Below are 18,220 nucleotides of genomic sequence, written 5' to 3'. Positions count from 1 at the left end.
GCTAGCCCAAATTGAGGTGGGCCATAAGTGTAAAATATACACCTGGTTTCTGTAGGGGAACTGCACTGTCTACATAGGCCGCATAGGCAAAGCTCAACTGCAGACTCCCCCAGGCCTTGGCGGGGTGCCCTGTGATCCTCTCAGAACATGGGAACATGGGAACATGGAAAGACAGGTGGTCTCAGGAGGAGCTATCAGACCATTTCTGACCCTCTTCTCTTGAGGGAGGCTGTGGTGAGGCAGTTTCTTATCTGCCTCCCTCGTTCTGGTGAGGCCTGGGCCTTTCTGCCTGCCCCCACCGCCAAAGGGCACGGCTGCAGGCCATGAACTGCTTAGCGGCAGCGTGGACTCCCTTCTCAGCCACAGGGAGTCCCATCGTTCATGTTGCATGTCAGCTGGCGTCTTTTGTTTCAGTGTTGCCCTGTGAGACACGGGACGCAGGGAGCTGATAGCATTGCTGATTTGCTTTTGCTGTCTCTACAAGTAATAAATTGCCTGGACTATGTGGGTTTCTTGTTTCTTTACCAGCTGAATCTGTCAGCCTGCTTGACAATTTCTAAGACTCAGTGAAAAAAAATAAAAAGGAATATAAAAGATCTTATTCATTGTTTTATACTGATTACATGTTGAAATGATAATATTTTGGATATGTTGGGTTAAAATATATTAATTAAAATTAATTTCACCTTTTTCTTTTTGGAAAGCAAATTCTTTTTTTTCTTTTTAATGATTGGCACCTGAGCTAACATCTGTTGCCAATCTTTTCTCCTTCTTCTTCTCTTCCTCTTCCTTCTTCCCCTCCCCTCCCCCCTACCCCGCTCCTTTCTTCTTCTCCTCAAAGCCCCCCAGTACATAGTTGTATATTCTAGTTGTAAGTCCTTCTGGTTGTGCTATGTGGGACGCCGCCTCATCACGGCATGACGAGCGGTGCTAGGTCCGTGCCTGGGATCCGAACCGTGTGGGATCTGAACTGGCGAAACCTTGGGCCACCGAAGCAGACAGCGCAAGCTTAACCACTGGGCCACGGAGCTAGCTCCTAATTTCACCTTTTTATTTTTGCTTTTTTAATATGGCTGCTAGAAAATTTAAAATTGCAAATGTGACTCACATTATATTTCTATTGGACAGTGGTGTTATAGATTGGTGAGAAAAGAAAAATTGGTAGTAGGAAAGCAGGATTGACAGGGTTTTATTTTGCCAGAAAATGGAATTTTTAAAAACCGTCACCACCAATTCACAGGGACATTTTAACACACACACACACATATATATATATATCTATAATCTAAATCTAAAGGATAGACTTTTAAATTGAATAAGTGTAACTTTATGGAAATTCGCCACATTGTCCTGACTTCTCTCATATTGCTTCAGGCTGGTGAAAAATTCCTCAGATTGACGAGGATGGTATTTAAGAACCATTGCTATAGAGAGCTCATCCCATGAGGAGACAACAAACTAATTTGTGTGGGGCCTTGAGAGGCAACCGCTCCAGGTGACAGGGGTGGACGGGGCTAGCGGGGTGTCTTTTTGCTCAGTAGCTGGTGGACTCATCTGGTAGCCGACAGTTTGCAGTGCTCCTGTGGCTTCTTGGCCCACCCTCTCTTCCCACACCCAAAAAAGGGAAGGATGTAGAATATCAGAGTCAAAGAGTATAACCAGAGGACCCAAAGTAAACAAATACAAATTTATTCTTTTCAAAGCAGAATTCAAGAGAAAGGGGAAAAGCACCACAGTGAGTGGCAAAGTTAACCAATTTGTTCCCAGCCCCACCCCTTCATCCCAAACTTTTCTAGACTCGTGTGCCACCCTTGCCACCTCCCCCCAATCCCTTCCCCAACTCTCATCCTCGTGACCAGTTCTTGCAGCCAGCGAGCAGCATAGCAGGTTTCAGTCTGGCTTCAGTGCTGTCCTGAGGACAGCAAGGACATTCAGCAGGTCCCCCCCAAAGGCGGCAGCTGTGGGAGGAGATAGAGGCTGGGAGCTGAGCCCTGGCCTTGAGCCTTTCCCTCTCCTACAGCCACTGGTGTCAAGAGAATAAGAAGGAGCTGAAGTATTTCTTTGTTCTCAGGGCCGGATTTTGGCAGCGAGGCCCAGAGATAGAGCTGCCCAGCTGAGCAGCTAAGTTTCCACAGCCCTAGGGCAGGGCTCCCAGTTTCTCCCCCAGGACTGTTCGTCTTAAGGCAGCTACTTTCGTGGTTACTGTCACCCGTGTCAAGAAACTCTGATAAAATTCTTGGCCTGCAGTAGTCTGGGAGACCATAAATCTGCCATTGAGAAGGTGTATTCAAGGAATGCTCTAACCTGAAGCTAGATATGGAGCCCAGATCCCAAACACACACCTCAGGCAGCATGAGTAGTTCTTAAAATTAATCTGGAGGGACAACATCTCCCAGGATTGGCTTCGGCCTGGCCTCAGGGTTTCTCATTACTGCCTCCTGCCAGCCCGGTTCCTGGAGCATAGAAACTCAAACAGGTTTCTCTGCAGAGAAATATCTCCAAACTTTGGGCCTTGAAGCAAATGAGCATTTGTGAGCTTTGATTTCTGCCTTTCCATTCTGGAGGGAAGGGCACATGTCCTCCTGGGTAGGACCCTTCCTAGGGAACCATACAGCAAATACTCGATGTCTTCCAGCCAGTCAGCCTTCCCTAATAATTTCCCAGTCAACATGACTCCACTCTGCTTTTGCTGGGAGCAGAGGCACCCTCATAATGGCATTTGGCCTCTATCTGATTCTGCCGAGAAGAAATCGCCTATCCACCCTAACTGTTCCCTGATACTGTTTGACGACTCCAGCAAATGCTCACATTCCTTATCGCTGATGCTAATCCCACAAGGCAGAGGTTTTCGTTAGGCTGCCTACCCAGCAACTCCCTTCACCACCCTTCCAGCACAGGGCCATAAACTACCCACATCGTACACAATACCTCTAGGAGACACGATACATGACAGATGCCTAACAACATACAACACATCTCAGTAAATCCCACCCTAATTTGGATTCACAGTGCCCAAAGATCCGTTTACCTCACTGAGGACAAACTGCCCACACCTGCTCTGCAGTGACATCACTGGACCCTTGAGTGATATACTCCTCTCCGGCATTAAGGTAAACGCAGGACCCCAAAGTGTCAGTGACCCTGTTAGTGAGAATTCAACTCTTGACTTGCTGCCTCGGTCCACCTACAGCACAAATCCTACATAACAAGATCTACAGCTTCTCTACCATGGCCCACTGCGGCTGCCACAGGCCCTCAACAGTCCAAGATCTCTCAGGTGGAGTTGGGGTTACAGAAAAGATTTTCCAGGATTTTCCTGGTCAAAGGTTGTTTCATAACATCTGCCCTCCTAAGGCTTAGCAGGCATATGCTTCAAAGACCCTGAGCTCTCTGTCCTATAGCAAATTTCTTCTATCCCATTCCCGCCCACAACCTAGGCCCCTGCGAATAGAGCTCCCCCCACCCCACTGACTGATGCCTAGGCTCTGTGTTTGATGCTTGCCTACCACCTGCTCGCCATACATCCAGATACCCAGTTCTCCCACCCAGAGACCTCGTGAGTTCTAAGGCAGATGTTGTGTTGAGGTCTGACACCCTGGACCTGTGGCTTAGTGCCCCCCCGGTGATACTAGAAGGAGGCAATCCTAGACTTCCGGACCCAAGCCACTGCCCTCCCTCCCCTGCAGGAGATAAATCCAGCTTCTCAGGAGCTCTACCCACTGGCCCACTGCTCAATTATAACACAACACCTCAATCGTCTCACACCCTCCTGACCTTGGTGGCAACCGCTGCTTTCTTTAAGGCCCTGAGCCAGACAGGAATTGGAGGGGACCAGAATATGTACTCTGTGTGTTAGCTTGGCAAAGGCTAATAGAAGCCTATTTATTCCTTCTTTGCTGCATAGGGTGAGTAGAGCTTGGATTTGTTCTATTTTAGCACCTGAACCATTGTTTAGAGGAGCCCAGGAAAATTCATCCAAGTCCCAGGTCTCAAGGGAACAAGATTTGGAGCGAATGAAGAGAACAGAGTGACTCTTCCTGTTAGACTCCTCTGTGGCCACAGGCTTTTCTTGCTTTGGTCTTGAGCACAGCTCACCCCAAACATGAATGGAGAGACAGCCTAGGGGAGCAGCCAGGATGCATCTATCCGTCCAACCAGAGGCTGGGGCTAACAAAGAGCAAGGCAGAACATTAATATTTTAAGAGGTATTAGAATTTAATGTGTGAGTGAGGCCAGGGGAGTACTGATGTACAGTAAATATGTAGCATAGATATGTACGTATGTAAACTTAGTCAAATTAAGTCAATTGCAGGGCTCTAGGTTATAAAGCTCCTTTTGATAGAAAGCTGGCTAAGTGGCCTCTGACTCTGTTCAAAGTTCTCAAGCCCACTCCCCCAACCCCTGCTGTCTACTCTGAACAGTATCTGGATAAAGGGATCGTGATATATGTTGCCTAGGAAGAGTTAGTTCAGTTTGAGGACTGGGTTTGCCTTCCAGAGTTAGAAAGAACAGTTTTATGCAAAGGAAGGCCTTGCTGTTGTCTAAGTGGAAAGTGGTCAGCTTCCTGATTCGGGGCCAGTGACTCCTAGGAAGGGGCCGCTGTTGAGGCTGGCCCGTTGCATCTGCCTTATGATTAGCTGGGGGCAATCAGCCACTTCATCGGGTTCAGCCTAAGAGAAAGAAGGGTCACAGCCTGCAAGGGTGTTGGGCAGTCACACTCCTCCAGACCTAGAGGGTGCTTCCCCTTCCCCGCCCAAGGAGAGGAAGACCCCCCGCCTTGCTGATCAAGCTGCTGCCCCTCCCCCAGGGCTGTGAGGGCAGACTCAGAAGAGCCAAGGGTGGCTTCAGCTGGGTTCCCAGAACAACTCAGCTGGTCTCTCAGGATGCTGAGGCCTTCAGGAAAGAGGAAGATCAGGGAAAAATATCTAAGCCCATGAGTATTTCTTTAATGTTTCCAAATGTAAGGTAGAAGTAGGAACCAGAATGAACTGTTCTCCCCTTGAGGAAGGTCTGCCAGGGACTGAGGCAGAAGGAACTGAAGATATCCGAGGAGGACAAAACACCTAGGTAGCATCAGGATGGCTAGAGACATGCCCTCGAGCTGAAGTAACATGGCACACACTGCCCAGACATTTTCAGGGGCACTTTGACGGGGAGGGTTGTCTCCAAAATTCCCTTTTGCCTCCCTGAGTTGGGCCAGAGAGTAGGGCTAACTCCTGTGGATTCATGATGCTAGAACCCTGCGGTCATTAGGCTTCCCAATCTCCATAATTACACGGAGAAGGGAAAAGGGCATTGCCTCACTCTGCGAGGCAGCTTCTCTGCTCCCCATGTGAACGGCCTCCGAGTGCCATTTGCCTGGGCTGCAACAGAAGCGGACTTAAGGGACCCGTCTCAAACTTGAAGACTAAAGGGTGTACTTCTAGAGTCAGAGGAATCATCCCTCTCCCACCCCGGGCCCTCCCCCACACACACCTCACATACCACCAGATCCCTGCTACTACCCAGAGCCCAAATAACTCTGGCTGAGGAATGTGGGGCCAGTGGGGACTGGAAGGGTCGGGCGAAGGCTGAGGGAAGGCTTTGACCAGAACTGGGAGAGGACCGTGGCCTATAGGATGGGGATCTGGCTCCATCAAGAGGCCAGCAGGGTGTTGGCAGTCACATCAGAGCTTCGCACACTGGGGAAGGCATGGCGGAGCTTCTCCATGATGTCCTCCAAGCACAGGCTGACATCTTGGCTCTTTGACCCCACATCATCTGAGTTGGAAAAGAGAGATTTTGGAAGAGAACTAGACATTCCCTTATGAGGCCAAGGGGCTGAGGTAGGACACAGCCAGCTGAAGGGCAAACTTAAAGCATGTGTATCTTCCTAGCACAATGCCTAATACATACAAGGTGCTCAATATACATTTGTGGAATAAATGAATGAATGAATCAGTCAATAAGCCAAACATCCCTGACTTTAAGCTCAAAGCTGTGAGGAGAAACCATCCCAGCTCTCCAAGAAGATTGGGCAGGAGATCCGGGGCAAGACAAAGCCGTAAAGAAAGGGACTTGGAGAGCCAGGGAACTCACCTGCAGCCTCAGTGTCTGGAGTCGTCTGTCCCTTCTCCTGAGGATGACTGCTTTCTGACTGCTGTGGAGACGAAGCTAGGGACGAGCCTGCAGAGCCATTGCCCTCTGATTCCGTGGGTGGCTAGCAAGAGGAAAGGCATGACTTAAGTGGCTTGGCCTTCCTGACCTTACTTTGACAGACTCCTGAACTTAGAAGGGAACTTAAAGACCTCATGCCCATCTGTTTGCCCTTGGACTTTAAGAAGCTTTTGGTAGTGCCCCCAAACAGTGGCTTCCCCTTTTAGGAAGCTTCTTGGAGTATTTAATTACCAATTACCTTCTTCCTTCAACAACACGCGTCAAAGGCTCCCAGTTCTTACAAGGATGGCATTACACCTAAAGGTCATTTCAGCTATAATTAAGCTATTCAGAAACCAATTCTGGGTGGAAATGTAAAGTGGCACACCTCATCCTCAGTTCATAACATAACATCACATGTTAGAGACCTCCAGGTCTCTAGAGGCCATTGGTTAGAGCATCCGGGGAAGAGCAGGGGCTGATATTACTTGGCACGTATAATGACAATAATCGGAAACATTATGAAGTTTTTACTATATTCCTGGCATTGTGCTAAATTCTTTAAATGCGTTGTCTCATTTTGTGTTTACTGCAATTCCGTCGAGTTGGTATGTTATTATCCCTGTTTGACAGATGAGGGAACTGGGGCTTAGTGAGGCTAAGTAGCTTTCCTAACACTCCACAGCCATTAATTGGCAGTGCCACGTTCAGACCCAGGGCTGTCTGACTCCAGAGCCACGCTACATCATATACACCACCCCTCAAAGAAGAAAGGGACAAGAAGTAACAAGAGTTCCCTTCACAGCAAAAATTTTTCTCTTGCCAAGCGTGTCCAAACCTGCTTCTGTCCAGCAAACATCAAAGTAGCAAAATCAATGTTTTGGATGATTCTTTGAACTTGTTCTTTCAATACTGGATTCAAATGGGTTGTGGAGAAGGGAGCCCTCAGAAGTCCTCCCTCTGCCCCTGGCCCCACCGTGGCTTGAGAGTAACACACAACAGTGGAGTGGAAGCTAGGTGGAAGAGAGCTGGCCAAGCAATGTGACATACCAGCCCCTTCCTTCCCCCGCTCTTCCCAATTGCCAGGCTAATTCTCTTCAGAAAGTCATCTAACAGCCAACGCCAAGGAGAACCCTCCCCACCCCTGTCCCCATGCTCAGGGGCTGCTCTGGTCCTTCTCCTGGCTCCAGCCTCACCTGCAGGAGCAGCTCCCTTAAGCGCTGCAGCTGGGACTCTAGTTGCTTGTTGTGGTCTTCGAGGATCTGCATGCGTGTCTCCAGGCGGCTCTTGTGCTGACGAAGGATCCGCGCCTCAGCCAGAAGCTCCTCATTGCGGTGGTCCTGTGCCACCTCGGCAGAGCCATCAGCCAGGGTAGGTGCCTCAGCAGCCTCCTCATGCTGCCACTTCAGGCGCCTCAGCTCTCCCTGGAGAATCCTGCCAAGGATAGAGAAGCCAAGACCTGTGGTCTTAATGGGGTATTGAGTGTCTAGGTCCCAGATGTCCGCTCATATCTAGGTATGAGCAATCCCTGTGCTCTCCCATCCCCCCATCAGCCATGTTCTTGCTTGAATGGCCATATCTACTTCCTCTCCAGCACACATATCATTTGCTCTGCCATCCTAGGCCTTGGAGCAGAGAGAGCTGACATTTCATATAACAAATGTCTCAGGGCTTTGATGTGCTGCTTCTGGGATTAATTTTGACCTTAAAATCAGGCAGAAACACAGTCTGCAAATAAATGAGGCATTAGGGCCGCTGACTCATCTCCATTTTTAGATTTTCAGATTCCAGGGGAAGATATAACACAAGCAAAAGATCACCCATCTTGCCTCTGCTCTTCACTACCCTCCTCTTCGGCCCACTTTGAACACTCATGTTGAGTCATCAAGGAAACATTCCAAAGAGATGGTCTACTTTGGGGGACACTGCTTTTTCTTTTTTGCAACAGAATCACTCTCTCCCTCTCCCCCGTGTTTCCCAGGGCCTTCCCACTGCTGCTCTAATGCAGAGCTTCTCAAACTACCTGTGCTGGAAAACTAGGGGGATTTTTAATCCATCGTGGATCAATACGTGGTCCAAATGCTCATGGCTAGTATGCAGCTCACACCACACGTGACTTGCCACGACAACACTCAAACTGTTCTATACCTTATTTAATGAAGACAAGTTTACTAATTATGTGCTTGGATGTCATGGCAATGTCAAATTGCTACAAAAGTTTCTAAAAGCTTACTCTCTATTTCTGTATTTATCTTGTCTTGAACCAGTAACAAACACTTTGCGGACTGGCCCTGTTCGAAGGACTTGCTACTCCAAGTACATGGAGCCATGGGTCAGCGGCATGGGCATCCCCTGGGAGCAGGTTAAAAATGCAAGAACTAGGGGCCAGCCCGGGGGTGCAGTGGTTAAGTGCCCACGTTCCACTTCGATGGCTCAGGGTTTGCCGGTTCGGATCCCGGGTGCAGATATGGCACCGCTTGGCACGCCATGCTGTGGTAGGCGTCCCATGTATAAAGTAGAGGAAGATGGGCATGGATATTAGCTCAGGGCCAGTCTTCCTCAGCAAAAAGAGGAGGATTGGTGGCAGATGTTAGCTCAGGGCTAATCTTCCTCAAAAAAAAAAAAAAATGCAAGAACTCAGGCCCCACCCTAGACCTATGAATCAAAATTTGCATTTTACCAAGCTCCCCAAGTGCCTTGGACACACTAATGTTTGAGAAACACTGTTCTGAGGGATACTGTGGATTTCTCTGCCTGTCCCCAAAGGGACTTGGACCCTACTCAGGCCCCTGCTGCCACCCGTACTTCATGGAGATGAATGCCATCCCTGTAATCTTCTTCACCTTCCCTCTTCCAGTCCTCCTTCACTCCATGTAGTGTCATCCTCCTCTTCTGTTATTGTCACTAAGTGATGAGTATCCCTTTCTGTTCCAATACTGAACGTTCCTGGAGGGCAGGGAAATATCATACTCTCTTCTGGACTCTCTCTGCTTGTATCTAGTGGGCACTTGGAAATATTTGGATTGAATTAAAATGGCTCAAATAATTATTATAATAGCTAACATTTATTGAACTCTTACTATAAGCCAGGTACTAGTTAATACATTTATATGCCTGATCATTGGATCTTCACTAGTGACCCTAGGAGGTAGATACTATTATCATCATCCCCATTTTACAGATGAGGAAATAGAGGATTACAGAATATACGTAACTTGTTCGAGGCCATATAGCTAGGATGTGGAGGTGCCAGGATTGAATTCAAGCTGTCTGACTCTAGAACCCACACAGATCTGTGCCATCGGCACACCCACCTGTTCTCATCCTCTAAGTGAGCCAGGATCTTCTCTAGCTCCCCCTTGCTTTCTGTGGCCATGCTGCACGGAGCCTGCTGTCCGAATCCTGGCTCTCGGTCTGTAATGGGGCTGGAGTGCCGCAGCAGGTACTGGTCCTCATCTCTGCATGGGTGTAGGGAGAGGAAAGGAGGTGGCCAGGCATTGAACCAAGAAACAGCTCAGGGCATGAGTTTCCAGCTCCCAGCTCAGGCCCCAGGAGACACATGCTGGAGGATTCACTTCTAAGTCACATAGAAAGGGAAAGGCCATGTAGTCAGGCTTAAGAGGGATGAAAGTGTTCAAAGGCAGCAGAGGACATGGTTGGCGGTACTAGGAGAGAGTGTTTTCAGGATGCTGGGGCTTCTGGGTTCTACTTAAAGCTCCCTGGGAAACAATGAGCAAATCACTTCCCATTCTGTGATGATCCTCCACCTCGCCCCCCTTCACTCCCTCACTCCTCAGGGGGACCATTTCCTGCCTGAGTTCCAGTCAGGGCCAGATTGACCCATGTAGCCGGCAGCTCCTAGGCCCTCTGAGCAGGTCAGGGACCTCCCTAAAGATGAAGGGCCCCTTCTCTGAGCTGTAGCATCCAGGAATCTCTCTGGCCACACTTCAGTCAAGACCCTGGTGACTCCCAAGAGTAGGTGTGGCACTAGATGGGGCATTGGCATCTTGAGCATAGAATAATGGCTCATTTCTGCCCTTTAGATGAGGGCATATTCTTCTTCCTCAAAGTTGGGCATAGAAGGATGGGATCCTGCAGAAGGAAGGGACCTGGGCAGATGGCAGAGAGGTGGTCCATCATTCATTCCCCAGCTCAGTTGATAGATAGCAGAGATTGTTTGTCTTACTAAACACTGTGCCCAGAAAGCACCCTTCCTTCCTTAAGATGTCAAGGGCCCTAACCACCACACCCTCCCTCCCTTTGAGGATATAGCCTTCCCAAACGGCGGCAGAGGGATCCCAAGGAGAATTATTCCTGGAAAATAAGCAGCTGTTAAAACTCACATGCTGTCATCTGGGGACAGGCTGTCATTAAAGAAGGAGCAATTCTGACTTTCCATCTCAGCAAGCCTGGAAAGAAAGAACAGGAACAGAAGGGAAAGCGGGATGGGAAGCCTGCTTTCATCTCAAGGGCTCTAATCCCCTAATATGGTCGTTAGCTTTGGGGGCTGCCCCAACCACCCCTAGGTGTCGGGCCTCGCTGGCTGCCGCATACCTCACGGTGCACATCCCCTGGTCCTGACTCCATGCTCTTTGCTCTGACTGAAAAGCCCTTTCCCCTTAGACTCCTTAAAATCTCCCTCCCCCAAACCTGGTGGTACCTGCTGGCAAAATGCTCAATGCGGGAGTGCGTGTCAGCGTGTGGCAACATCGGGGAAGAAGCCGGCCTAGAAGAAAGCAGCAAAGACTCAGAGGACCAAAGACTGTGTGGCTGGGCAGCCTGTCTCCTCGCCACCATGCTCCCTCCACCCCCCACCCCCACCCCAAATTAGAGAGAGATGGGCAAGAGCTGACAGGAACAGGATACAGAGTTTGGAATCCAGTTTATTTCTCAGGCCAGATTCCTGGTCAGGCCCAGCTGAACTGCCATGTCACTAGTCAGGTTTGCCCTGGAACACTCCCCTAGCCTGTGTGGGATTCAGTCCCTTCACAGCACATCCCTGGGCTCAGCGAGGCTGCCCACAGCCCCTGCTCAGCCGCTGGTACTCACGTCTCACTGTAGTCGGCCTCCAGCACTGATTGCACAGGCAGATAACCTCGCTGAGGGTGTTTGCTGAAATAATGCTTTGAGCGGAATTTGTTCTTTAAGGTTGTGGCAAAGTCCCTCATGTTCTCACTGGATGTGGTCTAGGGGGAGACAGGGCAGAGGGACTCACCCTAATGGCATCAGGATATGCTGGGGAGGTGTGGCTGCTCCCCAGTGCAGGGAATATGAGCGGGAATCCCCTCTTGTTTGTGCCTACCACACCCCACTCCTCGAAAAGGGGCTGGAAGGATACACGCCAAACTGTGAATACTGGTTGCCTCTGGGAAGTTGGACCGGAGGGGAGGGGGCAAGACTGAGGAGAGCGGAAGACTTTTGCTTTATATTTTAAATACCTCTATATTCTTGGAATCTTTTACAATGAGCATAGATTTGTTAATATTGAAAATATCTTTTATGTAAATTCTAGGGATGTAGAAATGAGCAGGAAGTAGAGGATTATCAGTTACCATCTCAAGCCAGCTTTCTGTGTATGACTTTTATAGTGTTGATTTTAAAATGATAAGAAAAATAAAGGGCAAGTTCCCTGCTCCTACTGGGTCACACATTTTTCTGTGCCAACAGAATTTGGAGAATAGACGACAGCTTGGAGAGATGGATTATGGGGGAAAAAGTTGAAAGATGGTAAGGTAGGTGGGGAGAGGGCAGTGGGGGTGCTGGGGATATGCTTGGGACTTTGGGAGTGTCTGTGGGGTAGGAAGGAATAAAGGAGTTTAGAGAGCAGAGTCAGCTCAGGAAGCCAAGCCTGGAGCTGGGGGTCCTGAACACGGCAGATGAAAAATTCTGTGGCTGGAGGTCAAGAATGCTGACCAACCTGTTTCACGTGGCTATGAAGGGCACAGCTACCAATGAAAACCAAGTGGAATTTGAGGACCCAGGTAAAGAGCACACCTTTATTTTCCCCAAGAGACTGAGTAATTAATTTGAGCACAAACTTTGGGATTGACTAGAAGGGATGAAAACAATGACAAAGTAGCAGGTGAAGACCAGGGGACAGGAACAATACAGGAAGCGAGGCAGGAAAAGTGAAAGCCAGTAATGTAATGCTAGTCGCCTGGAACTGCCATTCTCTCTCTATTTTTTCTGGAGACTTCTCTCTGCAGGAAAATAGTGAGTGCCTTTTAAGTGGCCCAGAGTGTCCTCGGCTGCTACAGCCAGCTGTGGCCCTGGTGAGGGAGAAACTCTGCTGGAAGAACAGAGAGACCTGAGTCCTCCAAACTGGTAAATCACCAGGACTGCTCGGTGAATGCTCCCCAAAGGAGAGCAGAATACAGTCAGCCAGTGCTTGGCAAAGTGGGTCAAGGGCCCAGAGCCTGAGAACTGCCTACCCCTCCCGCCCGGCCCAGAGGCTCCATACCGGGGTGTAATATTCCATGATGGGGTAGTGTAGCTTGTTGCCTTTGCTGGCCCTGCCTGTCAAGAAGCAGGTCTGGCAGATGTCCACATTAAATTGTTTCAGACTCCGGTACCTTGGGGAGAGGAGAGGTGGTAGGACAGAGGATCCAACGTACCATAGTGACCTCCCCATTTCCCTAACATCCAAATATACACACACATTAGAAGAGGGGGAGGCATGGAGCCATAACGTGCTCAACCTCCTATACACAGCAGTGGCTGAGTCCTCACTAGATGACTAGCCTTATCTAGACACCGTAAACCTCCATGCAACCACACGCTCAGACTCCCAAGAAATGTAGGAAATAGCACTGTCTCACTATCTTTTTTAAGGGAGGGGGCAGGAGTAAAGAGCTCACGATATCGAATAAGCATTCTAAACTAGGATGGCCCCAAAAGGTCCAGTCTCACAGGTACTACTTGTGTTGGAAAAGTTACACTTCCAATACAAAGGCCACTTATTCTACTAGCCCTGGGCAAGTTGGCTAAAAGTTATTTATAATTATAACTCTATTATTACCAAATCTATCCTAGCCCTTCAGATCCAGTTCTGAAGCCTGGCTGGACTGCCCAGACCTAGAAGTATAGTCTGGTGAAGCACCTAGACTTATTAGAGAAGTCAGAGGGTCCAACATCTGGTCCTGGATCTACACTGACCAGCTGTGTGAACTTGGGTAAGTCACGTTCCACCTCCGTGCCTCATTTACTTATAAAAAGCAAGGTAGTTACAAAACCTAGACTCATAGATCCAGAGGACAGATTGGTGGTCGCCAGAGGGGAGGGGAGTTAGGGAGGAGGCAAAATGGGTGAAGGGGGTTAAGAAGTACAAACTTCCAGTTATAAACTAAATGTCTGGGGATGTAATGTACAGCATGGAGAATATAGTCAATAATATCAAATTAACTTTGTATGGTGACAGACGGTAACTAGACTTATCATGGTGATCATCTCACAATGTATACAAATATCGAATCACTATGTTGTACACCTGAAACTAATATAATACTGTATATCAATTGTACCTCAATTTTAAAAAATGCAGGGTGGCTGTAAAAAGAGCGTGTGTTAGTGCTTTAAAAAGTTTTCGAAATTGAGTGCTTTATGATGAAAGCCAAATTCAAGATAGTGGTTACTTTTGTGGGAGGAGGGGAATGTAATCAGGGAAACTTCAAATGTACTGTAATCATGCTTTATTTCTTAAGATTGGTGGTGGGTGCACACCATGGGGTGCTGGAGCTGGCTCACACCAGCTCACAAGAGCCAGCTGTTAAAATTTCAGGGATTTTCCAAGCCAGTTGTTAAACACAGCCATTATTTAAAAATTAGATTATATATTGGGGCTGTCCCCGTGGCCGAGTGGTTAAGTTCGCGCGCTCCGCCGCAGGCGGCCCAGTGTTTCGTTGGTTCGAATCCTGGGCGCGGACATGGCACTGCTCATCAAACCACGCTGAGGCAGCGTCCCACATGCCACAACTAGAAGGACCCACAACTAAGAATATACAACTATGCACTTGGGGGCTTTGGGGAGAAAAAGGAAAAATAATAAAATCTTTGAGAAAAAAAATTAGATTATATAAACTCACAATTAAGTAAATGATCTTAAAAACAAAGGTAATAAATACTCAAAACTCATCATTTCCTAATTATTTTACTGTTATCTGTGCTCTTGAGGTTGTTTATGTCTATCATATCCACATGGTGAAAATACTATGAATAGTACGCAATTGTGCATCTCTTCCCAACCTCTTGTGACACTGGTCACAGTGGGAGTATTCACATCATGGAAATTAGCAAATGCCACAAATTGGATTTCTTCTTTTGCTTTCTGGAGAGTCTGTTGTGAACCATTTGCTAGCATACCATTTGGTACATAGGGGTTCTTATATGTCAGGGTGTTGGGGCTTCTGAGTTCTACCTAATGCTCCCTGGGAAAAGAGCAAATTATTTCCTTTTCTGTGCTGTTTCCCCACCCTGCCCCCTTTCGCTTCTCTCCACATTTTTGTAGGTCTGGAATCCTTCATAACACGACTAAAAGAAAAGAAAATGTTTCATCAGTTCTGATTTTTTAAAAGGTTAAACACTCTGCAATAGAAAAGATTATAACAATATATAACAATGTACGGTAGATTAGCTCTAATTATATAATTACGTAATACATTGCTTTGTAACATGATTTATGCATAACATGGCCTATTTATTATTATTATCATTCCAGTAGGCGTTGCTTTCCCTACCTGAAGCCCTTGATGGGGCACTGCCTACAGATAGAGCACTTGGTCTGATGCTTTACTTGCTCAGCAATGGTGACCCGATGCAGAACAGCCAGCCACACCATGGACTGCGGCTCCAAGTTGACCCACTCCAGGAACTGTGAAGCTTCAATGACTGGCTTCCCAGTGCTCTAAGGAATCAAGAAGCCCAATGGCAATGACTGAAGCCCCAAGTGTCTTGTCCCTAGAATGGCAGCCCTCAGAGGGACAAGAGAACCAGCAAGGCCTGGGTTGGCCTATTCTCCAGTGGTGTCCACCTTCTGCCCTGTCCTAGCTGAGCTGGTACCCTCCCCGTCAGGACTCTGACCCTAAAAGCCCAGAGAACTCTCTGCCCCGTTGTTTCATCCCAACAAACTCCCTTACATCTGGGTACTTCGGATCAAAAGCCTAGCTTTTAGTCCTCCCTCCCTTCTTCCCACCCTCCCTCTCATCATCCCTCCCCAATTCCATACTCACAAAACGGAAGCAACTACGAACACTGGGCTCCACATTGCTGCCCCCAAAGGCTGCCACTTCCCCCAGCTGACGGGGCACCTGGATAGCCTCATGAAGCAGGACACCGAGGTGGCGTTGGTCACATTGGCTGCCTGAGTTGGCCACTTGGCTGAAGAGGTCTGCTGGCCCCACCATAAGTCACAGCCAATCCCGATGCAGGAATGGCCAGAGAAGGGTGCGAGGAGAAAGAGCAGAAAAGAAAGACAGGGAAAGAGCACACAGACTTAGCTAATGACTTTTGAAACTGGATACCTCAAGGTCAATCCCTGACCTTCTAGAAGCCCAGGAGTTCTGAAAAGAGCATTCTCTGTGTTCGGAGGGAAAGAGTGAGATAAACACAAAGAGAGAGAGCATCAGAAAGAGAAAGAGAGAGAGAGAGATGAAGACAGAGAGCGAGCTGCATGTGAGAGTAGTGCCAGACACAGATATGACATCGCTGGGAAAACAGATTCTTGAGAAGTGAGATGAGAGGGTGTGGGGCTCAGAGGTGCCTGAACATGAGCTACAGCAGGTCTGCCCTAGCCCCTCCTGTTCATGTAGCTCATGTAGTCTGCTACTGCAGTAATCTCTCAATTACCCACACAAATGGAAAGAAACACTGGCGTGGGTAATCTAAAAAGAGGAGGTAATTCAAAGCACTTGATCATCTAAGAAATATCTTTAAGTGATCGTGGAATAAACTATAGGACTTATATTTGAATATTGGCTACATCTGTCCTGTGGGAATTCCTCGATCCCACTCCAACCTTAGAAAATCTCCTACAGAGGTTCTTGGCTGTCTGTTTCATACCTCATACTTCCTACTTCAATACACAGAAGTGGAAGGCAGAGGGCCTGGGTTGTAGTTCTGGATCCATTACTGACTAGCTTGCAGAACCTTGGGTAAGTCATGAACCTCTCTATGCTGCAGTTTCCTTACTTGTAAATTGAGGATAAATAATCACTGTCCATCCCTTCCCAGAGGAATGTTCGAAATAAATAATATCATAGCTATGAAATGCTTTAAACTGTCTCCTTCCCTCTAGAGTCTTCCCAGACCACTGTCATCTCTCTTCTGTGATCTGATATAGCCCATATCCTTTGCCATTCAGATTATGCTAATTAGCACTTTAAAACGTGATTTCTGTGACTTCTGCTTCCTCCTCTGGACTATAAACCACTTGAGGCAGGGACCATGTCTAATTGAATCCTTTACTCACCACATTTAGCATAGTGGTCAATGCTAAATGACACATTAAGCAATTGACGACTAACGATGCAACTGCAGAAAAGTACAAAATGCCGTACAAAAGATGGAGGAGGGAGGGGAAAGCAAAGGTACTTTAAAACAGAGAGGTTAAAGACCACAGAATTACATACTGTTCACCTCCCAGATATTGGGGATTACTGTACCCTTCCCATGGGAAGTCTCCTGTAGAATGTGTGATGTGGCTGGAGCTTCAGACTGGGGGAGGGCTAAGCCTGATAGGCCACAGAGGAATGGAACTAGAAAGTCCAGACCCTGGGTACCCCAAGATGCGAACTCAGATCCTGGTCAAGTAACTACCTCAGATCAGAGGAAGCCAAACCCTGTGGAGTGACACTGGGAATAATCACAGGCCTTAGGCCTATATTGGCCTTTGGCTGTTGTAGGTTCTTTGCAATAGCCTAGAGCGGGAAGCATTACCCAAGTAGCCCTCCGCTCAGTCACAAGACCTACCTTCTGCTTATCTTATACCCTTCCTCTTCCCGCCACATGTCTCCCTCCACCCAACTCCACTCCAGACTTGGGAGTTGTACTCACACTGCAGTTTTTCCTTCACTTCTGTGCCACACAGGCATGCAATGCCAGTCTTAAAGGACAATGCCCGCATCTTTCCACTGCGACCACTAGGTTTAAAAGAAGACACTGAGAACATGAATATATGTAAAAGGTTAACATCTTGGCAGACATTTCCCTCACAGAGTTGATCCCAGCAGGGCTCTGTGCCAACTATGCCCCATGCTGAGCTGGGTCCAAGTCTGCCACGGGAGAAAGCCCTTCCCACCATGCCCACTCCAGCTGCCTCAGTGAATTTCATCCTGAGGGCTGCCAGGGCTTCAAGACCTTACCTATCAAAAACATTGAGCAGCCAGTTGAGGCTCATGTCCACACAGAGCGGCACATTGACCAGGATGCCTCTTTCCTCCTCCAGCCGTTCATATAAGGCGGTCAGGCAATGAATGACCTCCACCACATCCATCACATGCTCACTAGCCTGCAGATCATGCTCGTTGAAGATCTCCAGGGCTGTGGTTAAAGTTACCAGGTCCACTGGGAAGGAAAGGAGAGAAGGAGAAAGTACAGCCCAAAGTAGAAGCCCAGGGGCTAGACAAGGAGATAAGGCCACCAGCCTCACTGAATTTGACTCAATCTCCAGAGCAACCATTTGTAAGTATGATACAGGCTTTGTCCTTTACCAAGAACCTCATCTCAAAGAGGAGGAAGGCAACAAAAGCCCCCATAAATTAACACAAAATGTTTCTACATCCACATGTTCTTTGATATCCGTTTCAAGAAGTTGATGGGATGTGAGTAAACTCACCTCTTCTGTTGTATTAACTCCCAAGGGGTCAAATGCCATTTTAAGTTTCTCTGTCTTTACACACATTTCAACTGCAAATAGCTTTGTTAGCCCAGAAGCCTTGTTCTGAGATCCTAGACACCAGTTATGAAGGCTTAGGTATGCCTGGGCAAATGTGACATACCTAGGGAAGATTTTTTTTTTTTTTGAGGAAGATTAGCCCTGAGCTAACATCTGCCGCCAATCCTCCTCCTTTCTTTCTTTCTTTCTTTTTTTTTT

General features: G+C 48.0%; 1 protein-coding gene across 2 annotated transcripts in view; it reads right to left on the bottom strand.

Moving 5' to 3' along the window:
- Positions 1 to 1,673: 1,673 nt before the first annotated feature.
- DRP2 (dystrophin related protein 2) overlaps positions 1,674 to 18,220 on the bottom strand; it is a 42,082-nt gene continuing 25,535 nt past the window's right edge. For both annotated transcript variants that reach the window (XM_070606670.1, XM_070606671.1), the window contains 12 exons: positions 17,490 to 17,691; positions 17,182 to 17,267; positions 15,360 to 15,517; positions 14,868 to 15,034; positions 12,596 to 12,707; positions 11,185 to 11,321; positions 10,796 to 10,861; positions 10,479 to 10,544; positions 9,450 to 9,593; positions 7,332 to 7,569; positions 6,079 to 6,199; positions 1,674 to 5,760 (listed from right to left, as the gene is read on the bottom strand). In XM_070606670.1, the coding sequence (XP_070462771.1) occupies positions 5,636 to 5,760; positions 6,079 to 6,199; positions 7,332 to 7,569; positions 9,450 to 9,593; positions 10,479 to 10,544; positions 10,796 to 10,861; positions 11,185 to 11,321; positions 12,596 to 12,707; positions 14,868 to 15,034; positions 15,360 to 15,517; positions 17,182 to 17,267; positions 17,490 to 17,691 (1,622 nt within the window). In that variant the 3' untranslated portion in view covers positions 1,674 to 5,635. The remainder of the gene's footprint in view (positions 5,761 to 6,078; positions 6,200 to 7,331; positions 7,570 to 9,449; positions 9,594 to 10,478; positions 10,545 to 10,795; positions 10,862 to 11,184; positions 11,322 to 12,595; positions 12,708 to 14,867; positions 15,035 to 15,359; positions 15,518 to 17,181; positions 17,268 to 17,489; positions 17,692 to 18,220) is intronic.

Source organism: Equus przewalskii, chromosome X (assembly GCF_037783145.1).
Source record: "Equus przewalskii isolate Varuska chromosome X, EquPr2, whole genome shotgun sequence".
Lineage (NCBI taxonomy): Eukaryota > Metazoa > Chordata > Mammalia > Perissodactyla > Equidae > Equus > Equus przewalskii.
The sequence above is the reverse complement of the archived record's forward strand: the minus strand, read 5'-3'. Positions and strand labels throughout refer to the sequence as shown.